Below are 27485 nucleotides of genomic sequence, written 5' to 3' on the forward strand. Positions count from 1 at the left end.
CAACTGGATTTCTGTAGACAGAAGTTTTGATAAAGTTTGCTGCAGAATGCCAGAAAAAATGCTGCAAAGAAGCCAAAAATTGTGTGAAGTAAAGCATACTCACTAGAGCTAAACTTTTGGACTGTGAATTAGCTTTTCACCAGCAGCTCATAGGCATTTTTTAATGATTTTCTATTAGCTGTAGATATTGAAAAATCTTTCTTGTGCTCCTTAGAGCCCTGTTCTCACTATCACTTTGAAAGGACTCAAAACTCCTTTTGCTACCACTGGGACTTCCAGGCATCTGATATAATCTGGGATTTTAAACAGAACATGGTCATATATCTGAGGAAAGTACAAACGGATTTTTCCTATCTTATTATGGTGACTGAAGATTGCCAGAGATCCTGAGAGAGCGTATAGTTAAATCTGTCCCAGTAATTTGCATACGAATAATTTATCAGCTGGAGAATGCAGATATTTTTCAGTATGGTGTTAAAAAACTCCAAAACTTTTAGTACAGCCCTGAAATACAGTTATCTTCATTGTTCCTGGAAGATATTTACAATTCAGCAATGTGTAGGATGCCTATCCACTTGATGGCAGTATAACCACGCTGCTTGCTCTGCTGTAGTGCATACACGGGTTTACCTAGGCTGAAAATATTTTTTCTTACATTAATACTGGGCATTAAAATTGTATGTGCAAGTGTAAACATGTCCTGGATGCATGTTAGCCCAAAATGTGCTCTTCCACGAAGGACTTGGCTTAGCAAGCTAACCATTTTATGCTATAAAGCTATTGATCATAAAACCAGCTGACCAGAAGATACGATACTGCTTTAGAGATGTCCATTGGGAAAGCCAGGTTTTGTTTGCTTAGATTTTTTTTAAAGGAATATTATTCAATGAAAAATGTGTGGGTTCTTAAGCTCTGACTTTGCCAGAAGGCAGCCTTTCCCAGAAGTGGGTTTGCTTGTGTGCCCCTGAGTGAAAAGTGGCCAGCAAATATTGACCCTGAGATTAGCTCAGTTGGTGATAACTTTGTGGTGATAACGCCAATGTCAGGGATTCAATCCCCTGTGGTGATAACACCAATGTCAGGGATTCAATCCCCTGTGTGGGCCATTCACTTAAGAGTTGGACTCCATGATCTTTGTGGGTCCCTTCCAACTCAGAATATTCTATGATTCTGTAAATCTAGAATATCATTCTTTAAAATGAACTCTTCATTTTCCATCAGCCAGCCGCCTAAATGGGAACATTTCTGTTCAATTTGAATGTGTTTTTCTTATTTCAAAGGGAAGATTTCATTTCCACATCCATTTGTATTTACAGACAGGGATCTGTGAATACTTTTTAGGCCTTGTATAAATATTACAAAACTAATTAGGGGCTATGAAGCCATGCAAATGTGCATTTCCTTTCCCTTTGTTAAACTTGCTGCATTTTCTTTCATATTCAAGCTTCAAACTGCCTGAAGCTGGAAGAAAAAGAATACTTTCTTCACACTGAGCTGAATCTTGCAGAGTGATGAAAAACTGCCATGGTGGCAAGGACTCTCAGCTGCTTTTCATCAATTCAGATTTTGACAGAGCAAGAGAAAATAGGGATATATGAAATGAAAGGCCCTTCCCTGAGGATAGCAGCAGGATTCTTGTTTTAACATCAAGCCTGTTGGTTCCTATCTCTCTGCTTTGGTTGTACATTGCCCCTTTTCTCAAAAGTTGTCTGTCAAGGAACCAAAAAAATCCAGGGCTGGATTAACCCACAGGTAAAGGAAGGCATCAGAGGAGACTGTGGTGTAATACATTTAAAATGGGCAATTATTACCTGACTAAATATAGTCCCCATGTAGAGTGTGTGATAGCAGCCTATTCTGCTGGAAATAAAAGTGGGCAGAGCCCCACAGAGATCTCCATCACAGGGATGGGAGCTCACACAGCAAGGCAGAATTGATTAAAGACAAAACCCAAACCAGAAATGGCCCTGCCTTGGATGAGGGGAATGCTTGCTTAGACTTTGAGAGGTTACAAAAGGTACAGCTTTAGCTCCAGATCTGTGCTGAGCTCAAAGGCAGACCAACTTTCTTTGGGGTTAGATGGAACAATTTCTACCAGATTCCTTTGCTTTATGAGGACGAACCAGCAGAGCTGACCTGATGTGCTGGGTATGCATGGATAGGGTGACTGAACAGTAACTGGAGAGAAGCAGTGCCCTAATAGGTGCTCCCCAAGCATTCCTAGGAAAGCACAGCTGCCTTGGTGACTCTGCCCAGTCTGCAGCCGGGTCCCAGCTTCTGAAGCTGGGGGCTTTGGAAGTACCTGGTAGATACTGAAGAATTATTATGCTTCTGCTCTTTTTTTATTATCAGGGGAGGATAATATTACAGTGGACTCCCTAGTCATTTCCCTTAGACTGAAATTAAAATCTTCATCTGCCTAATCAAAAATACTGTCCCCTGAAGTACATTTATGTTTGTGCTGAAATATCCAACTGATATTGAGTAATCTATAAAATGCTGTGGCGGAGGGCACCAGGCAAGATGGGTGGGATTCATCTCAGCTAATTCTGTTCATCTGTAATGTTGATTTCTGCAGCTGTGCCTCTTGACTAAGAATTGCTCCCAGTGCAGAACAGTGACTTTCTTAAGGAGTTAGGTATCTGCGTTATCTGCTGCTCCAGCTGGATCCCTGCAAATTTATGGGGTCTGGTGGGATTCATCCCAGAATCCTTGAAGAGCTGACTGATGTAATCACAGAACCTCTTTCAATGATTTTTGAGTGGTCTTGGGAATCCAGAGAGGTTCCAGCTGACCAGAAGCTGGCAAATGTTGTCCTGATTTTCAAGAAAGGCATGAAGGAGGACCCTGGAAACTACGGGCATGTCAGTTTCACTTCAATGCCTGGTAAACTTAAAGAGAAGATTATTCTGGAAAGTATTGAAAAACGCCTGAAAGACAACGCAGCCATTGGTCACAGCCAGCACGGCTTCATGAGGGGAAAGTCCTGCTTATCCATCCTGATTTCCTTTTATAACGAGGAAATCACCTAGCTGATCAAGGGCAGCCAGTTGACATAATCTTTTTGGATTTCAGTAAAGCTTTTGATACTGTCTCTCACAGGATCCTTCAGGACAAAATGTCCAGCACACAGCTGGATGAACACATCATGTGGTGGGTGAGCAATTGGCTCATGGATCGAGCACAGAGGGTAATAGTGAATGGGTAACATCACACTGGTGATCTGTCACTAGTGGGGTTCCACAGGGCTCCATCTTGGGCCCTGTGCTCTTCAATATCTTCATAAAGGACTGGTATGCAGGACTGGAAGGGATACTAAGGCAGTTTGCAGATGACACAAGACTGGGAGGAGCTGTTGACTCCCTCAAAGGCAGGAAGGCCCTGCAGAGAGACCTCAAAGAATTAGAGGACTGGGCAATCACCAACTATATGAATTTCAACAAGGGAAGGTGCTGGATTCTGCACCTGGGATGAGGCAACTCCGAATCTCTGTACAGACTGGGAAATGAGATGCTGGAAAGCAACACTGCAGAAAGGTACCTGGGAGTCCCATTCAACGACAAGTTGAATATGAGTCAGCAGTGCCCTGGCAGCCAGGAGGGCCAACCATGTCCTGGGGGGCATCAGGCAAAGCATCACCAGCCAGTCGAGGGAGGGAATTGTCCTGCTCTGCTCTGCACTGTTGTGGCCTCACCTTGAATATTGTGGCAGTTTTGGGCACTGCAATGTGAGAAAGACATTAAGCTATTAGAGAGTGTCCAAAGGAGGGCAACGAAGATGGTGAAGGGCCTTGAGGGGAAGCCGTATGAGGAGTGGCTGAGGCCACTTGGACTGTTCAGCCTGGAGAAGAGGAGAGTGAGGGGAGACCTCATTGCAGTCTACAACTTCCTCAAGAGGGGAAGAGTAGGGGCAGGCAGTGATCTCTTCTCTGTGGTGACCAGTGACAGAACCCAAGGGAATGGCCTGAAATTGTGTCGAGGAGGTTTAGGTTGGATGTTAGAAAATGGTTCTTCACGAAGAGAGTGGTTGGGTGCTGAAACAGGCTCCCCAGGGAAGTGGTCACAGCACCATCCTGAGAATTCAAGTGGTTTGGATGATACTCTTGGCCACCTGGTGTGACTCTTGGGGATGGTCCTGTGCAGGGCCTGTGTTGGGCTCAATGATCCTTGTGGGTTCCTTCCAACTCAGCATATTCTGTGATTTGGTGATATATGTATTTGTATGTGTATACATATATGCTTATGTAGACACATGTTACATTTACTTAAGGGACACAGGGAGACATCAGTTCCCTGGGCTAAACACTTATTGCACTGGGGCCTGAAACAACTCTTGCTCTAAAACTCTGTGAAAGAAATAACAGTTTGGTTATAGAAGTGTTCCCAAGACATCACAGTGGGAGAACAGGTGAATAGTTGTGTCCTGTCCTCAGCAAAGGCTAAATGAGTAATTTCACAAACCTAACCACGTGTTCACAGTTTGAAAAAAAACAAACCAACCCATCAACTCTCTTATTCTGCTATCCACATGTGTGCCCGTGGGCATACTAGAGATGTCACAAGGGCTCAGATTGTTCTGCCGAGGTCCTATTGGAGCAGGTACCCAGGGAAGCTTCTCCTGAAAAGAGTCTGACCCAGCCCTGAAGTCTCCCTTTGTAGGGAGCCAACCAGCCCCATGGAGTGGGATATGGCTTGACTAAGGCTGGATCCACTTAACTCTTTGTCGGCATGTTGGTGAGATAGATTGAGATAGGTTTAATATGAGTTTCAAACAAACATTTTGCCTTTTATTGGGGAAAATGGTGATGGCTGGCCTCATGCTGGGAACAGCACTTGGGCTCACCTGAGCCCCGTAGCAGGTGCTGGCTGCCAGCACAAGTGGGGCCAAAACAGCATCAAAATGCTCCCTTTAATCAGGGGTAAGAGCAGTGCACAGAAATAAACAACTGTTATGGTTTGAAATTGCCCCCTCTGGGAGCCGGGGGGCCTAGAGGTGATTGGGTGCCAGGGCAGTCTCCCCTAGAGGGCCAATCACTGCTCGTTTTGTTCGCTCCTGTGAAAAATCATATATACACAACTGGCAGAAGTTGTTGGCAATCGATCTATCTGTCTGCTGCTCTATGGGTGTGTGGGTGTGAGAAAGGCCCAGGGGTGGCAGGGCCCCCTTCTTTCCTTTCTGGGGGGAAGGGGGGCCCTGCGGCCCTCAGCTCTGGCTAAGCCAGGGTTGGAGGCAGCATTGGAGGGAGTGTGTGTTTGTGAGGGAAGAGACTCACAAACAGCTGGTAAACGGGAGAGAGAGAGGCAGGCCTTGCAGCCAAGTCCTCTTCCCTCCCCCCCCGCCCCTTTGCAGCTAGACTGTGGAGGGGGCTTCTTCTTTTTCCCCTCTCACTGTAAAGTGGAGGGGAGGCTCAGCATTGGAACTGAGCCAAAGTGGATGGGCGAAATTCAGCCCGGTGCCAGGGAGATAACCCCAGGCGAAATTGGAGACGGACCAGAGAAAGGCCCGGAGGATGTCCTTGCAGTGATTTAAATGGAGGATAGCCGAAAACTCGGAGGAGGAATGAAGATTCCAAGACGTGTACGTGTAATAAGCTGAACTGAACTACAGCAGCATGGAACCGAGGTATGAGAGAGAGAATCACACAGCAGAGATGGCAAGGGACCAAGGAGAAAGGACTCAGAGCTATCTTCTTGGACTTCGTGGGGAAGAAAAGACTTCAGGAAACAGCTGGAGGTTGGTGGGGGGAGTGATTCAGGTTCCCTGAACACTCCCACAAGAGAAAGACTGCCTTACCTATCAGCCTGAAGGGCTTTTCCTGGACTGAATTGAGGGAGAAGCTTAAAGGGACTGATAGAAGTGTGTAATATTATATATATAGTTGCTTTTAGCTTGTACAGTATTTATTTGTGTAGAATAAATGTATATATACTTCCCCTTTTCCCCTATAGAGGTGTCTGCCTGAAAGTTTCTCTTCGGTGTTGAGATAAAATTGTGGGAAGGAGTGGGGAAAGCCTGGAAATTGGATTTTGGCTCAAACCACCACAACAACTAAGAAGATGGGACTGATTTGGGGATTAAGGCAAACAGTCAGAAAAGCTTTGTATCTCTCTGGCCACAGTACCTTAGCACCAACAAAAGTTTCCTTGTGTCCCGTTCCTCAGTAGCTCTTGTTATTCAACACTTATCTTGAATTAACTTCTCCCAGAAGGCACTGGTGACTCTGCCTTTCTGCTCCCCTATCCTAAAGCTCTCTGTTTTAATTTGTTTGCATACTAAAGCTAGTAGCTGATAAGAAAAAGCAAGTTTCTGCTCTGTCTGTGGGCTCCCCAGGCACATGACTGCCCTCCCCTCCTGCCTGGTAGCGGCAGATAATACTCCAGAAAGTGTTTTTCTGCACTGCCAGGGTAGGAGAGAGATGATAGCTTTGCTCAGTCCCCCCACTCTTTTCCCTTGCATTGAGGGAGTCACAGAGACAGCTGAGGGGTCCCTGCAGTGCCCTAAAACAGGGTCTTGCAGGACAGGGTGCTTTTTGTCTCAGGGACTTCTACCGAGGGACACCCACCTCTCCTTGAAACACACTCACTGCAAATGTCTGGCTCCCTAATATCTGCATTTATTTCCTTGCCACATCCTTGACTTTAACACCTCCTTCTTTTCCTTCTTGCTAAAAAGGAACAGTCTCTTGAAAGCACTGTCATGCTTAATTCCTCAGTGGAAATGGTTGAAGGTGACTTTTCTGGAGTGCGAAGTCTTGCTGCTTGAATTGTTGTGCTTTTCTGAGAGGGATATTTGCTTATGTGTCTTGAAACAGAACTTCAGTAATCACTTTATGTTCTTAAAGTAAAGGCTATACATAATGAAGCTTTAATAAAGCTTTCATATACAATTATAGATGACAGATTAAATAATTTGTAAACCTGACATTTTTCTTTTCAGATAGTTAAGATATGCAATAGCATTTTGTTAATTGATTAACATTTGGATAGTAGTGTGAGTATTTGGAGCATTATGAAAGTGAAATTTTGTCAGTAACAAATCAGCAACTATAATCAGGGTTTGTTACATTTTTTTGGGTGAATAGGGGCCCCGTTAAGTCAGGGAGAATTTTACCATTATCTTCAATAAAATCAGAGTTTCATTCTCCCATTGCAAAGGACCTTTAACAGCCACCTATAATCTTGTCATAAACTCTGTTTGAGTGAAACTAGTCTTACAGGGATTTTATTAAGACAGAATGATGGTGGAGGAGGAAAGCTTTTAAATGCTTTGGTTGAGAAGAACTACCTTTGAGAAATGCTTGTGCTGTGACAGAAAAATCCTGGTATGGGGACTGTCTCTAGCTCAGATAACTGTACTTCCTTGCGCACAGCAAGATCATTCTGGAGTCACCCTATTTAAAAGGATTAGGCAAAGGCTGTTTCAAAGGATACCAAGGCCTCCTTTCTTTTTAAAGAGATGCAAACTGAGAATAATGTTATTATAATCAGCTGTGTAAACTAGAGTATGCAAAGGGTACCTAAGCTTCATCACAATGTTAAAAGCCAAAGTGTGCCAATATCACCCCAGATGATATTTGAAGGAGTAGATGCAGATATCAATTTTTTTGTGAGTCCTGAAGCTATGATCTGAATATATAGTTTGTACTCTGCACCAAGGAGCAAATCTGTATGCAGTGACCCATGCTTCCTGCTCCCAGAGTGTAAGAGATGGCTGTTGTGCTGCTTTTATTTCTGTATGCAATAGAAAATCCAGTCTCTTTGAACCAGGAGTCAGTTTAGTGACTTTGTTTTTAGGTCCTCACACAGTAATGAAAAGCAGCTCCTGCTTGGCACAGAACACCCTGCAGAAATTCAGGGTAGTGACATTTGTGCTGTGTATGAGAACTCAGTCAAGTTTTCTTAGAAGTCTCCTGTCAAATATTTTGTCACATTGGCCATTACAAGACACTTCAAAAGCCTCTTGTAATGTACACTTTTGTAGGAGGCATCTAAGGAGAGTGTTCAGTGAGCACTTTAAAATCACCTAAGAGGCTCAACTACAAGGTTTTTAATAGCATGTAACAAATAGCATAGCCAGTTCACTTGTTCAAGATGGCCAGACTAGGAGTGGTCCTAGGATGGAGGCACTGGAAAAGGAAAGAAGTATGCAGATATCACTGATAGAGAGCAAAAAGAACTTTTTCATCCAAAGAATTTGTGTTAACGAAAGGAAAGGCTGTACCCAAGCACATTCACAGCTGCTAAACTTCGTTCTCTCTACCTCCAAGATAGACCCAGAAGACTGCAGCAGGCATCATCCTTTTAAGAGATGTGCCGCCTTTTGCTGGATGAGAAATTCAGAGGGGACAGAGGAGTAGGCCTGGCACCAGAAGGATTTTTGGGGCTTCTGAGTCAGGTAGTGGCAGCCAGATGCCCTCCAGCCTTATCTGCTACCCTTTCATTTAAGACAGGCAAGAATAATTTCTGGAGGGACTTAATTAAATTCCACTAGGTCACACTCTCTGTACAAATCATCTTCCACATTTACAGTTGATGAATGTCTACAGCCTTCCTCATTATACACAAGGGTTATTTCCAGAGATGCAGGCAGCAGGATACAATTCATAGGACAGTCAGATGAAACAGAAGGTCTTATGCATAATTCTGCACTGAATCTTCCTTCACTTTCTGATTCTACACCTGTTGTCTTTGTAAGATGTATATAGGGATCCCCTCCTTCGATGTTTGCAAATTACAAGCATGTATAATAAAGTGTTGCATCCTTTGAAATGACATGCTTAAACTGTTGGTAGAAAAAGTGACAGGAGATGCAGTGCAGTAAAACATGCCAGCTTTCTTATGGGCTCTTGGAGAAAGGTTTCTGAATTTATCAAGAAAATTAAATTTGCAGAGTTAAGCATGGAAAATATAACAATGCATTGGAGGGATGGTAACCTTGCTTTCAAGTACCCATTAGAGTGATTTTTATGAAAAAGATGCAAGGTCTGGACAGGATGCTACTAGAACCAGCTTGTAAAATTCATCCACACAGCACTCTTGGTGACTTTGGCTTTGCTGGCTTTGGTGCCCAGGGACATTCTCCATGGCAGACAACTCCATATTTGAGTGATCTTAAAATTTCTTTTACAAAAATAAAGCCCAAGGACAGTTTTGCCTAAGGACCGGTATCTCAGGCTTCAGGAACTTTTTTCTATATTGTAATCTCCTGTCTGTTCTTACAAAATGGTACACTATCTCTGTTCTGAACTGGATTTTTTTTGGCATATTATCTTTAAATTTTCTATTACTGTGTGCAGTTTGCCTTTTTGCTTCCTGTTTCCCAGCTTATCCTCAGAATACGATCTCTAGCCAATGATACTATTACATTTTTCTGTGATTATTTTGCCATTTCCAGCCTTTGGTAAAGCTCCAGAATTTCTCTGTGTTGGCAGAGAGTGGAGCTGTTTCCCCCAATTTATTTTCTGTGTAGCTGGAGTGCCCCAGCAAGGCATCATTGTGTTCTGTTGAATTGGACTGGCTGAACGCTGTGCCATCTGTACACGGACAGATTGTTACCCTTTACAGTCCCCTTGGATAGAAGTTCTTGTAGCACTTTGGGGCACTAGTAGGAAGTGGTGGGTATATATAGCTAGGGAGTATGGCTCTGTGTTGCTTTTGTGATAGGAAAGTGTACTTTGCGTTCTGGTGGTAGGGTGTTGTGGATTTCTTTGCAGATTTTTGCTCCCCAGGCAATAGTTTTCTTAGGAACCAGCCTGCCCTCCAGCAGAGCCCCAGCACCAGGCAGTCTGTAAGGCTTCGGGTGTCTCTGATCTGTTGCCTCTGAGGTGGAATAGCATAAAATGAGAAAACCATAAGATTACTTATAATGTAAAATGAGATTTGCATCCTCACTCTCCTGAGCAAACTGTATTTTGCAAATATCAAAATGGCATAAACAAAACAGTTTTTCCTTGTGCTAGAAGTAAGCTTTGGCTCTCTTGATATATTTGATGTATTTGATGCATTTGATATCAGTATAACTGATGTTACACCGCTCAGAAATTTACCTCAGACTTTTTTAGTGTTCAGCTTGATCTGTCAATCATACAGAACATCCATAAGACGTGGCTATGTTTTCCTAAGAGTTTTTCTTTCCCTACCGCTATGTCCACTCTAGATCAAGTATTTCCACACAGTGGCAAAGTAGTCTAGGATAGAATTGCATCCCTAGGCAATACATTGTCTAGGGAAAGTCACCCTGTTGTTTTTTTCTGACAAGATGCCCAGGTAATTCACAGTGTGTTGAACTGAAACGGACTACCCCAATACCATGTGATTTCCACAGAATCTAACTATAGTGCTGTATAAAGTGATGTATATATGTCCTTGATGATATATCACTTTATATATAGTTATAGTTATATTATGTACTTTTATTTGTAATTATTTGTTTTATGTATTTAAATAGTTACATCTACATATAAAGTCAATGCTTTTTTATGTCTGTAACAGTGCTGTACACAGGAGTCAAATTCCTAGTCCAGTTGCAGTATGTACAGAAAGGAGATAAGTATAAGGTGTGTGGCAGAAGCTCCATCACAGGAGTTTCTTTGCGTACTAATAAGAAAGAATGATCTTATTGGGACAGCTTACATAAATAAAATCATTTCACGTGTCTCAGGGTTGCTAGATAAGGCCTATGGCATGCACACACTGTGGTCCCCCTGGCTTATCTCACATTCAATTTAACTGGGGGTTGCTGAGTTTTCAGCAGGAACAAGGAGCCTTCAGGAAAAGCTTGCCTGTGTCAGCACTCATGTATTGTGGTGAGGAGCCTAAAGAGAAGGTGCAGGGGAAAAAAATTATGTTTTCTTTTTACTCCCCCACAGATTGACCATCTCTGCTGAATGTCCCATGCAACTTGAAGATTTCCCCATGGATGCACATGCTTGCCCATTAAAATTTGGAAGCTGTAAGTTCTCTTCTGAAATAAGAAATAGAAAAATGTCTTGTTTTCTGGCTTTTCATATTCATCCGTGTCTCATACAGATCTTTCACCCTCCCCCCCCAGCACTCCCCTTTTAACGCTGCTCATTAGCCCCCCAAATCCACTCCCCTTGCTGCTATCCCGTTGCTCCTTTTCCATGACTATGCTTTATCTGTGCCTGCTGCTTTTCAACTCATGCTTGCATGCTCCATGATAAACAGTGAGCTGATGGGTGATATGTCTTATGTATCCACATCAAGTGTAACAGCCACTGTTAGATGGAGTTGTAGATGCAGACAGCTAAGTTGATAACTTGGTTTTACATATGTAGTAAAACAGAGCTTTCACTGGCCTGATCAGATTGATGTGCAGTCATTGTGGTATTTATATGAATCAGGCTTCAGTGCAATATCTACATCGCATATATTAAAAGAGATCTAGAATATTAAAAGAGGAAATATCTTTCCATTTCACTTTAATAAATCCAGTCCTGTATCCTGTTACATGATGTTGTATACACATGTATTTGTATATATGCACACATTATTCTAAATTGTATGCTGAATGATGATTTTTCCTCAATTCCAAGCCTCTAATCCACCACACTGTTGCCTTGCCAGAAGCTTATTTTAAAAATAACCTCAGGGAATCAGTTATATTTAAAAACAAAGCTTTTAATTAAAGTACAAATGAGACTACTACAGTCAACTTCTTTTTTTATTATTATTATTTATTTTGGTAATCCAATCAGAGGTTCCAGGTGCAATCAGTGTATCTGAAGACTTTTGATAATTACCAGGCAAGGCGTTTTGCTAAGCCCCGAAGCCACCTAACTTCAGCATTTTGCAATGTTTTTCAGTCGTATCAATTTAGAGTCACTAATCCTAGCAAGATTAAGCTTTGCTTTTATCGTCTGAATCTGCCCTGATTTAATACTGACTACACATTGTCTTCTAGTGATCATACTAAGAAATAAAAACACTGTTTAGAATAACCATTACCAAATTACCAAACTTAAGATAAACTGATTTCCTTTCCCTCTTGCAATCCAGGTAGACCCTGTTTCATCTGAATGTATTTTACAAGGTCACTGTAGGTACAAGTGTGTTCACTGACTTCAGCAGCATTAATTTACAGCAAAGCCAATATAAATCTGAAGGTCTATACACTTTATACTCAAAAAAAAAAAAAAAGGCAAAACATCTACTTCATTCCAAACTTAAAAAATGGGAAAACATCTCACAGGAAAATGTAATTGTTTGTATATCAGGTTAAACAAAAGCTAAAGGAAAGAATCAATAAGACGAAAAATAAGTTATCCTTCCTAGTGTTACATGTCCTTTACTGTATCAATAGATAAAGTTGAAGTCACACCCATTGGTCTGTAGTGTAGACTATAGAACTGGGATGTTGCATAATTTTATGAAATCTTGCAAAATATGCAATATAAAACTAAAAGATACATATTTAAACAAAGTGCCTGATGCAGCAGAGATCTAAAGCTCAGCCTTAAAGTTAAATGGATGCTTCAATGTATTATTAGATTAGGTGCAGAAAGGTACAGGTTCTCACTGTCCATATAGTAAAGACACAAAAAAATGCACCCCAACCAAACATACAAGTGTATGAGATGATGTTACAAGATAAGCTACAAATGCTTAGAAGAAGTACCCAGTAATGTCTTAATGTAATTATATGTTCTGCTTGTGCCAAATGTGTTACATATTAATCACTTCTTAGCACACAGGTAATTTTAATCCATGCCAAAACTAGCACTGAAAAGTTGTATTTTAGGCATTGAGAGGTGAATACAGTTTTAGTTTATGCTCCTTGCCATGCTCAGAATACAATCCTAGAGTACATTTCATAAACTGTTACAAGTCACCTTTAAGTTCTTCCACAGTGTGTAGACATGGGGCCATTTGATCTGTGCTAGTCAAACCAGTGGCCTCTGCAGTAAGTAAATACATAGGAACAAGCTATAGACAGTCTTTCAGCCTTGGGAATTTCTGTATTACTGATCTGACCACTCACTAGTAATTTACTGGAATTTAACATGCAGATGTTTGCACAAGTAGCAGCCTGTAAATCGGGGTTTATTGAACTAGCCCAGATGTATTTTAGGAGAATACAATATTTATTCCCTAATTACAGCAGTATGGGTTTACATTGAGTCATCTCCAGGTTTGCAGCAAGACAAAGCCTGCAGCAGTATGATACACAAGCACATACACTTTGTTCTTTAGCTTTCCTCCATCTTTCCCCAAAGGGTTTCTTTTTAATGGTCTTCCTTCCAAGAAGGATTTTGAAAAGCATCAAGGAATAGCATCAAAGTAAATGTTAAACACATTATCAATGGAGGTGAGAGGGTGGAGAAGAGACTAGTGCTAACCAGTCTGAGGGTAGAGAGAGCAGGGCAGTGAAATGAAACAGCCGGCACACAGGCGGATCGTCAGCAGAAAGGATGCTGAGAAGTGATCAGTGTCACAGCAGAAGCAGGAGCAGGTTATAAATTTTCTGGTTGCGTGACCGTTCACCATGCTTGCTGTAATTCAGCAAGCGAAAGGCAAAAATGTGCTAGATGTTTCCTTCATTATTAAAGAGAAGGAATACTAATCTTGCTCACAGAAATAAAGGTAAATGTTGAATTCTTATGTCCCATTTGACTGGTTTCTTGCTATATTAGAATTGTGGGAGGTTTTATGGGCCTAGGAAACATTAGATGTAGCAACAGAATATTTTGTAGAAAAAATTAAAAGGAAGGTCAAATACACAAAAAGGGATACAAAGTTACCTGTGCACACCACCAACCTAGACACCTGCCAGGCAGTTCAAATGCCGACTATAGTAGTATTTTTTAATGCTCTGTAGCACATCATGAAAAGGAAAGAAGTTCAAGGACAGCTTCTCACAAACTGAACAGAGCAGATTTTAGTTGTCCTTCTCTTAAGTACAACGCCCCACTGCTCAGAGATGTCAAGATCAGGTGGGTCTGCTCCAGGAGGTGCATGTATGCAGGTACTTTTCCTTTGGGCTTGTATCCCTGCTATGAGTCAGGACACCTGTAGAAATTATCTTGCAGAAGTATCATTTAGAGGGAACTGGGGATGGATGGTGCATGAGCACAGGCTCTAGGGTATCTGCAGCAGGCTCTGCTTCCTTTGAATCAGGAGTACAATCTGTTCATTGCCTCATGGTAGCATGGGAAGGATGCTGTTTTCTTCCATGGGCAAGTTTATTTTAAACTTTACGTTGCAATTCTAGTGCTGACCTGTATTCTAAATAACTTTACTGGTCAAACAGGATCTGATGAAAATTCCTGATGCCAGACACAGTTGTATGGGGAGCACCTTAGCCTAAGAAATTTGTCCTTACCCCTAAGCTATTTCTGGTGTGTGGGGGAGGAATTAGATAAAATAGCAAGGACATTAAAGCTTCACAGCTTTAATGTTTCACCTCTTCCACTGATGGGCCCTAAGAATACATTAAGAATATCATTTAGTACAGATTCAAAATGCCCATGTGTCACCAGGTAGGTAAGCATCATTATCTCTAGGGCAGCTGAGATAGAGAAGTTAATTGACTTTCTGTAAGGTCGTGCAACAAATCAATGTCAGAAAAAGGATTAGACTCAACTTCTTTGGTTGGAGAAGCAGATGTCTAATCCACTAGACCATGAAGGCCTCTGCCCAGGCAACTGACTTAACTCCTAAATCTCATTTTACTCATGTGTTAATTATGTCGGTGTTGCCCTGAAGATGAATTAGTTAATTGCTGTTGGTGACCATTAACCGGTGCTTTGACAATGTCAAATACTGTAAGGTGGTGTCTATTTATGGCGACTATCTCTTGAAGACACAGTGTCTGACTACACGGAATTATGAGATCCTGTATTGTGGAATGGACAAATGCCTGAGGCAGCTGCCCACTAGTCACTCAGCAGCAAAAAAAAAACACCTCCAAAACCAAAACCTATGATTTTCAGAGTAAGTAGAGAGTTTAACGAATATTCTGAAAATAATGAGATCCCCAAGCTCATGAACAGAGGAAAACCAGGCCTGGTGTTTGTTCCTGATGAATTTTTAGTCAGACATGAAGATGGTAAAGGTTGATCACTGTTGATCAACAAGGGAATTTGATAACTGTTTATGAGGAAACAGCACCAGGTACAATTTGTAGTGTCTGGAGAAAACAGACATGGTTTATGTACATCTTCCTTTTTAACAGCTCAAACTAAGTCACAGTATGACTTTTGATAAAGGAAAGTGCACAAGCTATATCTGTAGCAGGAAGCATGCTCAAATTATTTTCCTCTAAGAAGTCTGGTGAAGTCAGAATAATAAGTAGACAGTAACTTCACCAGTATGCCAGGATTTTATTGCAACACAATATTAAGGCACTCAGTGTTCACAAACTGTCCATTCACCTGCAGCTGCCGAGAAATTTCTGCAAAAAAAAAGTATTTAAGGAAAATTTCCCCAATGATATTTCCTTATAATGCAGAGAAGGCACCGAGGTAAAAGCACCTACAGGTCATTTCTTGATTTTATGCTTCCCTCCATTAGCATCTGCAAGAGCTGCAGGAAAACTGCAAGGGTTAGAGGGAGAACTTCAAAACAGAATCCTTCTAAACAGACTCTAATTCTCTATTAGTAAAATGCGATAAAGAATGTATCCAGCCTTTCAAAACCTGTGTGTAAGAGTCTTGTGTAAGAATACAATTAAATTAATAAGAAATAAAGACAAATGTTAATTTTAAGAGACTTTGAAAAGGAGGAATGGCTCTTTGGCAGGTTTTCATAGGTTGTTCCCAGGGACAGCTGGAACTCCAGTCTCATGTGTGGAGGCAAAGCTTTTCTGTTACTCATCTCTTCAGATGGTCAGAAAAGGCTCCTGAGTCTTATTGCTGAGAGCAGAGATAGGCAGCACAGCTTGTTGACTCTGCTGGGATGTGTTGTGCCTTTTTTAAGAAAGGACACGTGGAGAGGTTGTGACTTTGCAATTTAAGGCAAAAGCCTCCTAATATAGAATGGATAGTTTTGGTGATGTTCTGTTCAGTCATGTAACATCTTCCTTTACGTTTTCCTAAAGTTTATCACTGTGTCCTTAGACACCTCCATTGCAATGTACATCGAATGACTAAAAAAAGGTGAAGTTATGTGAATGCTAAAATAAATATTTCTAAGACACTCGATATATTTTTCTCCCTCTTCCTACCCCATATTACCACCAACTACTAACTACCACTTTAGTTGGAATACTTTTTCCCTAACTTTTAGCTGTTTAGAAGCTAGATCTCCAGACACAATAAAGAGATGCTTGTGGCAGCATCAGAAAGGCAGTCTAGACAACTAGCTTGAACCACCATTGTAGTTTTACTTAAGTGAGTAGTTTTAATAGCTAGCTAGTAAACCACAGGCATCTAGCCTGAACTAGTTTTCCATTCAACCTTTAGAATGAATGGAGGAGGTGGAGACCACCTAATGGTGTTGCTGTAATTTGCCTCTAGTTTCCTTGGAATTATGGACACATGACTTGTCACGGGACTGTGTTGTTTAAAAAATTAAATGTTATAGTGCAGAATGAACACAGTGATTTGGCCCACATCAAAAGCCTTGCATTGACAGCAAAGGCTTAGGGAATGGACAGGATGGATCTGTGACAATTTCAGATAGACAAATATGTCCCAGTTAGTCGTCTAGAATCCCTTTATGGCCACTGAAAGGAAGTCAGCACTTCTGCAGTTAGATTCATTAGAACTATTCTTGATACCAGCCTAAGGATAAGATGAATCATATTTTAGAAGTTCCTATTTTTCTGCACTGGTAGCTCAGAAGTAGATAAGTGTATGATACCCTAGTTGGTGTAACTTAGATGTCTATTTTTCTCTGCGTTGCTACCTCAGAAATACAAAACCATACTTTGTTCAGAAGAAACAGTCACTGCTGTAGATTAGTTAGGTGTTATGTTATATTGGTGGTGAGCTTTTTTATCTCTCCTAGGGACTATTTTCACTGTTTCTGCTGGAAGTCCCATTTTTTAAAGGATCTTAATGAAACAGTCAGTAGGAATCTTCACTATGGGGACAACTCTACCATTTCTGCAAGCAGCTTTTATAAGCCAAGCTTATAAAAGTTTCTTCTGCATTGAGTGCAGTGGGTTATAACAATAGATACTTAAGCCTTTTTACAGGTGTTGCAACATAGCCTGAAGTCATTTCAGATATACATGTATAGCAAGATAGACTCTTGTAGTCCAGCATTTTGGGCAGTCAGTGCTGCCAATAGTTCCATCCTTGTATTGAGTCCCATAGTCAGGGTGGAGCAACGCAGCCCAGAACTCCCAAAGAGCAGGATATTCATCAAGAGTGGTGCTTAAAAGAAAATATTCAAGTATTCCAGACATCTAAGAAGCTTTCTTAACAGGAATCTACTTAGAAATTAAAACGTAGGGTTCTGGACCTGAACTGTGTGGTGTGGGTTTCTGCAGCAGTTGTTGTTATGGGACTCTAGTCTGCATCAGAACTTGCAAATGAGTATGACTGTAAAATCTCACTTGTCTGGTAGGTTTCCCATAGAAAGGATACTTTTTAGTATGACAAAAGGGAAAAGGGCCCTTTTTAAAAGCTCTTTAAAATGTTCACATAGTCAGTTTTTCTTTGCCCATTACAGTGTACAGTGACACACATTCAGGACTTTCTAGGAAAGGCTTGAGAAACTCTGCTAGTATACTCTTCAAGCACTTGCAGTTACTGTAGCTATTTAACTTTCCAAAGACTTTGTCATGTATACATGGTTACTGTTTTCCACTGAGCTAATTTAAAAAAATACATTAAAACAGCAGCATTCACTGTAGCCCACTCCCCTGGCTGAGTGATGGCTTACCTGCGAATAGTGCCCAGCTCTGGGTCAGTCACCTCCTACACTGCTCACCCATTTCTTAGAAGCCAATGAGTTTTTCCTGCTTAGGTTCATAGTGGAAAAAGGGACTCAGAAAGAACAATTGCTTGCACAGGGCATTTGCCATGTGGTCCGAAAAAGCTGTTGTCTTCCCCATCTATCTTGCAGCCAGCACTAACCCCAGGCTGCAAACTCTGTCAACCTGCAGCAGCCGAGGGCTTGGCTCCCTACCAGCCCCTGCACAGGCAGAATTGTCCCTAATGAAGCCCATTTTTGTATGTTAAGGACCTTCCTGGGGTGCCAGTGGCGGCTTTTGTAGCAGCTGCAGAGAGCCCCTTGAGCAGCCACCACTGGAAGCCTACATGCTGCCTGCCCTGGGAGCAGGCTCCTCATCACAAGATGGCCCACATACGTCAAGCTTTTGGGGGTAGAAAAGGTCAACTGGTGGCATTTTTGAGTGCAAGGAAAGAGCAGTTCAGGCAGGGAAGAGTTGGTGTGGAGTTCTCAGCAGTGGGGATTTTGTCTCGTGAAAGAGGTCTAGACAGGATTGTGGTGGAGCGGCGTGGAGATCCAGGGTGCTTTGCTGATGGAACAAACATCAGTATGCATTTCCCACACTGGAGGTTTCAGCCTAAATTTAAAGTCTGCGCAACTTCCTGGTTACAGGACAGGAGTGATTGAATTTGAGTTGTCAGCAGTAGAAAATAACATGCTGAGACTCTGTGCTTAGTGTGCTTAAGCTTTCAAGTGGCTCTCGAGTGCAAACCTGCAAAGGGATTGCTGGGCTCACAATGCCCCAAAAGGCAGCACCAGGGCTTATGGTTGCCAGCCATGGGTCACGGGTTTATACCACTGGCAAATGGGATATTATTTGTAAATACGACAAGTGGCTAAATACTGCTCCACTGTTGTACAAGTGAGGTTTTTAATGTCTCATATTTTCTAAGATGGCTGTTTTCATGGCTTGTAAGCATTTCATAAATGTTTCTGGAATCATTCTCATGATGCCAGTATGAGGTTGGAAGGTCTCTGCTGCCTGCATTTTGTAGGTGGGGATAAAGGAGGCAAAGAGCAATTACAGTCTCTTCTGAGCTAAGATAGAACGGTTCATTACTTGCTTTTATTGCCTCTGTCGTTATGGGTCCCTAGGTTCAATTAGAGTCTCCTTGTGCTACTGCAGTACATTAATGACAAAATTATGTGCCTGGGGTTTTGGGGGGAGGAAAAAAGCTCCAAGACACTGCTCAAACTTGGATTTCAGTTTCTAGTCTGGCAGGTCCTTTATGACACCTCAGTCTCTGGTGGGCCAGCAAGTCCTTCCCCTGAATTGCACATTAGCCTCCTCTCCTACACAGAGAGCCAAGTTAGTCTAAGTTGTCATCTAGCACTGCTGCAGTCCCAGCCCAGCAAGTTTCTTCAAAGGAAATAGTTGTTTCATGTTGTCCCCCATGAAGAAACAAGACAGAAGGAGGAGTGGGAAGAGGGAAAGCCTGATAAGCCTTCTCTTTTTTTTTCTCCTTCTCCACTGAAAGAGTCCTCACGGCCAGTCTCTGCTAGCAGCTAACCATTTTGCTGAAAACATCCCAGAGATAAATCTGTCAGCAAAGCTGGGATTCCTCCCTCCTAAATTTATATTTCTGTAAAGTAAATATATACAGCTGAGCTGATTGCTCTCACCCTCTTAGGGGAGAGAGGTAGATATTTTTAGGCCCAGGTTAATCTTCTCCTATTTTAGGAGGAGATTTACAGCTGATGGCTGTAAATAAGGAGATGTTTTATTTGTGCACAGAGAAGATGAGATCATGAGCACTTTTGGATCTGGGTCTCCATGACTGGGAGAGGACAGTTCCCAAAGAGGGGGTGTGCACCTGAGTATTGTAGCATAAAGCAGGCAAAATGGCAGTGCCTCTGGTCAGCAACAGCTCACCTCAGAGAGGCTCCTTGTATCCATCACTGAGGTTGGGCAGTTTGAACTGATGGCCTTGGGAGATTTTATCCCCTTCTATTAAATACAGGCCTGCACTGTGTCCCATGGCAGGAGTCTATAATCCATCTTCTGAGTTTTAGATGACTGCACCTTTGGCGTAGGGAATAAGTTCTTGCGATTGCAATCTAGAAGCAGTATTAAAGTGTTTGAATAATAATATTTCAGCTTGCTATCTATATACCTGTTGATTACACATTTTCACAGTGTTATTAATGTAGCAGTACTTCTGAGATTGGTCATATTGATCTTCATCACTGGTCTACTCTGGCCTCAAATCGGGAGGCCTGGAGACACACCATCTATAACGCAGCTGTCTCCTTTGAGAACACACGCAGGATCACTCTCGAGGAGAAAAGGCAACGCAGAAAGAACCGTGTTTTGCAGAATACACCATCTAAGGAGTCTTTCTGCTGTGCCTTTTGCAATCGGATATGTCTGTCACGTATTGGCCTCATAAGCCACCAGCGTGCCTGCAGCAAATGTGGATAGAGCCTTCCCAAATCTTCGTTCGCGAAGCCTAGCCATGATGATGACTTCTGAGATTTGTAAATGTCTGAATTAAGGGACTGGATTCAGAAACAAAGGTATATATTCAGCTCTGCCAATAGTTCCAATCAGTCTCAGCTGTTTTCAGGCCATACTGATTTATAAGTGAGGGTGCTTTGAATGGTAAGCTCAGTAGATACACTAACTATGATGTTTGAGTTCCTGATGCCACTCAAATGGGTGGGAAGAATGTCTGTAGATTGCGGTGAGGTCACAATTTCATTCTGTGCTGTTAGATGTGGCCAAAAATACCATGTTTGTGAAGGTACCTTCCACAACAACATCAAATATAGCATTTTCTAAAATTTACTCCACATTTCGCAAAAGAAGCTCCAGTGACAGTCCTGAAGAACTGGTCAAATTAGCTTTGCTGATATTAAGTGGCAGCTTGCAAACTGAATGGACCACTGCAATCAAGATTGCTCAGAGAGTAAAGGTACTATGCAAAATGAGTAATGGTGTCAGCCATACTTTGGAGGATACTTTTGTTTGCCTTGCAAAAAGTAAATTAAATTTCTTTACATCTTTCTCATGACCATGCCATTTTTCCTAATGAAGCATTTAACATAACTGCCTAATAGTCTGATTGTAAATTCAAAGTTCATTAAATGTTAGTACAGCACTCAAACTGGCCAGCTGACTTGGAATTACCATATTCCTGGCCTGGAAAGACCAACATAAGGTCAGAAACATCCCAGGATATTTTAAATATCATCCCAGCATATCCTGCTGTTTTGTTGCTCTAGTCCTCTTACAGTGGATATTTTGACACATTCCATATGAAAAGCAGTTGTGTAGTCAACATTAAATGGTGATGTAAAATCAATTCTCAGGTTAGTTCTAGATTGAGACAGCTACCACTAAACTTGAAAATAAAGCAAGAAGTTGTATTGTGAATACCGACTGCAGTGAGACGAAGAAACTGGACAAGACAAAAGAAGGAAGCTATAACCTGTTCCCTAACATTAGCTCTCAGATGACACCAAGGATTTTCGGAAGATGACCTGGTGCTGCTGGTACCTTGGAGCACTGAATGTGTAACAGCCCCCCCGTTTAGTCACCCCTTTCAGTCAGCTCATGACAGGCATCCCACAATGGCAGGTGGCAGAATTAATTGTCTACACCTACGTGTCTGTTTGCTGTTTGTCATGCTCCAGGCTGCCCTACGGAAAAACATTTTCTTTGCTGGTTTTTTTTTTTTCCTTTTCTGAGTGAAGCCCTGCTATCCTGGGACACACATCTCTATTTGGTGTGCCATGCCTGGTTTTTAATGTCTGTATGTCAGATTTCACAGCAAGCAGTCACTCCCAGTTGTGATCCCAGTGCTTGGAAAACAGATGCACCCCTCTGATTGCTCCCCCATTGCCCTAGGGGCAAGCAGGATGCTCTCACTGGTGATATTGCCTGCATGGTGGCAAATATGGGCACCTCTTTAAGAGGCATCCCTCAAATTGCCGCACTGTCTTCACAATCATCCTTAGAAAACATTCTGTATTACTCTGCACAGCCCTTAGCTCAGTTCTGTTCTTAAATGGTGGAATAGCATCCTGTGAAGGGCTATGTCTGACTGAATTATCAGGACAACTGTTCGTTAGTATTTGTGTTACATGCATCATCAGTATGACTGTGATTTAGTGTACCAACTTGCAAATAGTCAATTTATTGTATTAAAGCAGTCAGCAAACTTGCCTGTGCTAATTATGAATCACACCTCCAAAATCCCAAAGTAGCTTTCAGTCAAAAATTATAAGGATTTTGGTTTTTTTCCCCTTGGCTTTATATTTTTGACCTTAAAGTTGGGTCATGTTTAGACTTTTCTCCCATGAACTAGAACTTCTAAAATTGTGCAGGACCTCCCACCTGTTTCTTGCTTTGAAAAGCTTAAGAAAATGGATTTTGCAAAATGATGGGTCTCAGAGTGAATTTCACAGACATCTTCAGTTCTGTATGTGTCACCACCTTGTGGGTACAGTCTGTGCTTCCATTTAATTTCCAAGCCACAGACACTTCTATCATATTTCTATTCCCACGTTTTCCTGAGGTGACTTATAAATTACATTCTGAAACAGAATCATTTTGATCTAACTTAGGGCTTTATTTCTTAGCAATGATCAGTAGAGTACATTAGTGTTGCTTAGTAGTGAAGTCTCTCGAGACCTGTCTGGCACATTTTTCAGAACATCCTATTCTATTCCCTGAAGAATGTGACAAAAAGATCAAATAAAACTGTGTGTCAGGAAAACATATAAAATACTACTTTTGTTACCAAGCTTTATTTTTATTTTAAATTCAGGAAGGACAGAAATTATAATTTTAGTATGACTGAACTTCCAACTGCCCATTTCACAGCCAGTGGTGTCCTATAGTCTTTTGTCATCAGTTTTCATACAAGAATTGTTCCAAGTTCATGAATAATTTCCTCCTTGGATATCCTCTGCTGTTGGATCTAGATGATATTGTGTCGTTCAAAAAAAGTTTCATTCTGAGCATTTAACTTCTACTCACATCTGGAACACTGTGCCCCATTCTGAGCTTCCCAGTGGAAGAAAAATACAGGCTGTGGAGAGAGTCCAGTGCAGGGCCACAACGATCACTTAAGGACCAGAGCACCTCTACTATGAGGAGAGACCAAGAGACCTGTGACTGTTCATCCTGGAGAAGGGAAGGCTCAGAGGGTCCTCATCCATCTGTATAAATACGGAAGGTGGGGGTTGGGAGGGTAGGCATGAAGAGCTGGGCTCTGCTCAGTGGTGCCCACTGGCAGAATAAGGGGCAGGGGGCATAAGTTAAAAAAGATTAAATTCCATCTGAACAGAAGAAAACATGCTTTTACTGTGAGGGTGACCAAACACTGGAACAGATTGGCTAGAAAGATTTGAATATCATGGAGATATTCAAAACCAGACTGGACATGGTTCTGGAAAACCTGCCTTTGGTGTCCCTGTCTGAGCAGGGTGTGGGACAGGATGATTTCCAGATATACCTGCCAGCCCCAACCATTCTGTGACTCTGTGTTATGTGGATTTGTAGTCCCGTGTATTTGTACACAATACACTTCTTGTCTGTGGCATGTATTTAAAATAATGCATGCTGTTTATTCCATATGCTGTAAACTCATGCCAGTTTAAATCATCAGTCTTAATTCTGATGATTTCAGGTCCCTAAAATAATTTCTACAACCCTAAAATTCTCTTAAGAACAGCAGAATTCATAATACAGTCTTAATTTTAGGCTCTTAATTATTTAATATGTGAATACATTTATCTTAGTGTTTAAATTGCTATTTTACATTAAAAACTTATTGTTATAAAAAGCTATCCCCCCTACATCTAGATCATGCATATCTAGTACCACGTCTTATTATTTTTATATTTAAAATTACATTTTTACTAGATCTGTTTTCCACTTGTTGTCCCCATAGAGTGATCTCATTTGTACGTTGATTCATTCTTATAAACTCAATTTAATGGGAAATTCCAATTACAGAGCTCAAATCTGGCCTGTTGACAGATGCTTTGTAATGGGCTACAAAGTATTTGTGCAAAAACCACAAGAAACCCAGCCTGACTCTTAGCATTCAAGCTGGTACATGATGGCTTAGTAGCAGTGCTGTTTTACTGCCTGCAGGAGTCTTTGAAAGGCTGTAAATCTGGATCACTGTTGAGTTATATAACAGCCTCTAAGTCAGTCAAATACATTAATGGTTAGATAAGATAGATATTTGTATGTGTATTCAGATTGCAATTAGAGTTTCTAAAAAAGCTGACAATTTATGCACATCTTTCCCAATCAACAGACTTTGACGGGGATTAGCAGTACTTCCAAGATTAGGCAGTCCGATGATCCTTGTGGCATGTACTAAATGTCATGATGATAAAGGCTTGGAATGTAACTGCACAATTGTAATGAATAAAATAGAAAATAAGTCAAAAGTCATCTTTCTACAGTATGTCTCTAAGTTAATTCAGCCTCCAACTAGCATAATTCTGAAAGAAAATTTTCAGCCTTGGCTTGTGGATAAATGGTCTGTTTAATTGTGGAACAAAGCTCAAGCATGCCAGGTGGGCACCCATACACACAGATCCCATGCTGTCCAGGTTGTCTTAATTATGCAGACACTGCTTTATGGCTTCTGTGGGTTTAGAGGGTGCTTTGGAGAGGGATTCTTTGTTCCTAAATTTTTTATGCCCTGTAATGCAGATATGAAAATCTATTGGCAGATATCAGTGGTGATTTTTTTTTCTGGGTTATAGCTTAAAAAAAAATCAGTCCTAGAAACACCCACAGGCTGGGTCCCTCAGACTCAAAGTTTGGATTCATCCATCTACATTTAGGTTTATTTGACATAAGGTGCAAAGAAACACTCTTTCCCCCCTCCTTGCCCCCCCCTCTTTTTTTTTTTTCTCCTGGATTTTATTCCAAATATGGAAGAAAGAAAGGCGAGAAGGAGGGTGTCTGTCAGTAGCCACAGGTGCCACCACTGCCCTGTGCTGGGGGCAGTGGCAGGACAAAACTCCCTGCTTGTGGGTTGCTTTTTGAATGGAAGATGCTACACTGCTCACACTGTTTGATTTGCAAATGAAAACAGGTCACTCCTCAATGCCGAGGCCAATGGCAGGGATTCTCCAGGTCTTACCAACTAACTGCTCTGCTTTGCTAGACTTTTTCTTAATGTATATCTTCTCTTTGGCTGTGGTCACTCCTCTGCCCACTGTTCATATGCCCACTGGCATAAGAAAGACCATGTCATGCTTTCCTTGCAAGACATACAGGAGCAGGAAGAGTGTGGGAGAAGAGCAAGGGACCTCTTTACCATTTTTATATTGTGCGGTGTGTGTTGGATGCTAGAATGCAGAAAAATAAATCTGCTCATCAATAAATAGATATGAGAAGAAATTACTTCTTTCATCATCCTGGTAGGTGATAAGCCTGTAGCAATTTATCAGCTGTCCACTAGAAATAAATGTCTGTTGTCATTTTCTCACATTTAATAACATTATAATTCTCTGTAATTTTAGCTGTTCATCTCAACTGCTACCCTTTATTTTTCTTCTTTTTGAAAGAGTGAGCTTAGAAGAGAAAGGATAGTTTAACAAGGCTTCCTCCTTTCTTTGCCAAGCCAGCAAAATTATTGTAAACACCAAATTAATTATTTGGATTCATTAATCCAGAAGATGCCCACTTGCCTAAAGTAGAATAAACACCAAGCAGTCTCGCTTGGATGTTCAGTGGCTTTGAATTTGAGCTTGCTTTTACAACACTACCAGCATTATTGTCTCAGCTTGCTGTCCCAGAGCCACTACTACATCTTCCTATCACCCTCTGGGAGATGTCCCCACCTTGTGTGTCAGGTAGAGGAGATGAGGGCCATATTTCCTTATCATGAGTAAACCTTTCCTATAATTCTAGACAGCACAAGCTTAAGTCCTTTAGTCCTTCAGCAAGCGTGGCTAGTAGACAACCTACTGGAAGCTTTGTTTAAGTGGAAGGGGGTTTTTACACAATTTGATAGACAGTGAATAATACCATCTCTCCATTAGCATCTGTTCTACCCCAATAGGAAATTAACATTATTCTAGACTACACCTACACTTTCATCTTTCAATATGACTGGGCCTAATTATACTGCAGGGGTAATCAGCAGCAGAGTTGGAGCTTCTGGTTGTTGAGTTTGGGATAACTGGAATTTGAGGCTTCTGGGAAGACATGGCAGAAGGTTTGCAGTAGGAAGACAAATACCTGCTAAAAGTAGGTTATCTCCCTTATCTAGATGACCGGAAAAGATATAGTCTGTGGTGCAGCTGCCACACCAAGGTAAACGGGATGGCTTTTTCCTGTCAGAACATGGCCAATAGTAAGAAAAGGAGGCACTAAGTCAAAAATCTTATATTAGAGCTTTTTAAAACATTTGCATGGAAGATAGATGAGGATCATGCCATATATGTGATCCATCACAATAGAATGTCTCTAGAATGGGGTAAATTCATGCTATTCCTAATGTGGCAGACTTCTCTTGAGGAGGTAAAATCACTGCAGGTTGCACTGGTTTAGGTTGGGCTCTGCAGGAACACATCTGTTATCCTGTTGTGTCTTAAAGTCCTCTATGTGCCCTTACACAAGATTCTCTTCCAGCTGGGCTATTCTCCCTTCTCCCATAGGTACTCTACTCCTGGCCAAGCAGTGGTGAAACTCTCTGTCTTGCAATAGTTATTTTTGTGTGAGAAAGACGCTACAGGCTAGAGCCTTCCTCCCAGGCAGGGACTGGCCTCATCTTGTGCTCTTGCCTGCTTGAGTGCTATCTCTTCACACCAGCTGGCCAGGGATGGGTAACCTCCCTTCCCTGGCATAGTTTTGAAAGAAAACAGCCTCATGAAGTATTGCTTGAGCCTATCTGTGAGATCTGGATGGAGTTTTGGCACCTTCTGGCCTCTGTTTGAATTGCAGATTTTTTTTTACAAGAGGAATTGCTGGGCTTTTCCAGAGTAGGAGCCTCCAACCCTGTACTGGTTCATGTATTTCAATAACCAGTAAACCCTGCAATTTAAAGCAGAGGCACTGCTGGGAGGACACTCCCAGGACAAATCCAGTTATCCCAGTGGCTGTGATCATTGCAGAAACAGGGAACTGCTGAGGTGGGATACTTCTGTATAACCCCAGAAAAAAAAATTCAGTGCTGGAGGTTTTTGCATAGAAAGTAACATAGCTAAAAATCAAATTCTCTAACAATCCCAAATTTGCCTAAATAAATCCCACATTCACTGGGAATATCAGCACATGAACAACATATACCAGACACGCATTTAAAAAAGGAGGCCTTTCTGTATCCCATTTTTAAACGGACCCAACTCCTCCAACTTGCCTTCTCCGGATCTGGCTTTGAAATTATTTACAGCATGTTGTGAGCTTGTAATCATCTCTGAGATAAAGCATCTCAGCTCTAAAGGGAAGCTGAAATTTTTGTGATGCAAATATTTTGAAATAGGGAAGCCATTCCTTCTTAGCCTTTCATAGCAGATCATGACATGTAATTACAGTAATTTTACTGCAGAGCTACAAATGCAAGCATAAGGAAGGCATGTGGGCAATCC

At 41.6% G+C, this 27485-nt stretch overlaps 1 protein-coding gene across 1 annotated transcript in view; it reads left to right on the forward strand.

Annotated features, from left to right (window-relative positions):
* GABRA5 (gamma-aminobutyric acid type A receptor subunit alpha5) overlaps positions 1-27485 on the forward strand; it is a 53682-nt gene that overhangs the window by 14089 nt on the left and 12108 nt on the right. Inside the window, exon 5 of the mRNA XM_039388835.1 lies at positions 10868-10950. Within this exon, the coding sequence (XP_039244769.1) occupies positions 10868-10950 (83 nt within the window). The remainder of the gene's footprint in view (positions 1-10867; positions 10951-27485) is intronic.

The sequence above is a fragment of the Pipra filicauda genome, unplaced genomic scaffold, assembly GCF_003945595.2.
Source record: "Pipra filicauda isolate LSUMZ 115617 unplaced genomic scaffold, ASM394559v2 scaffold68_size4259465_pilon, whole genome shotgun sequence".
Taxonomy (NCBI): domain Eukaryota; kingdom Metazoa; phylum Chordata; class Aves; order Passeriformes; family Pipridae; genus Pipra; species Pipra filicauda.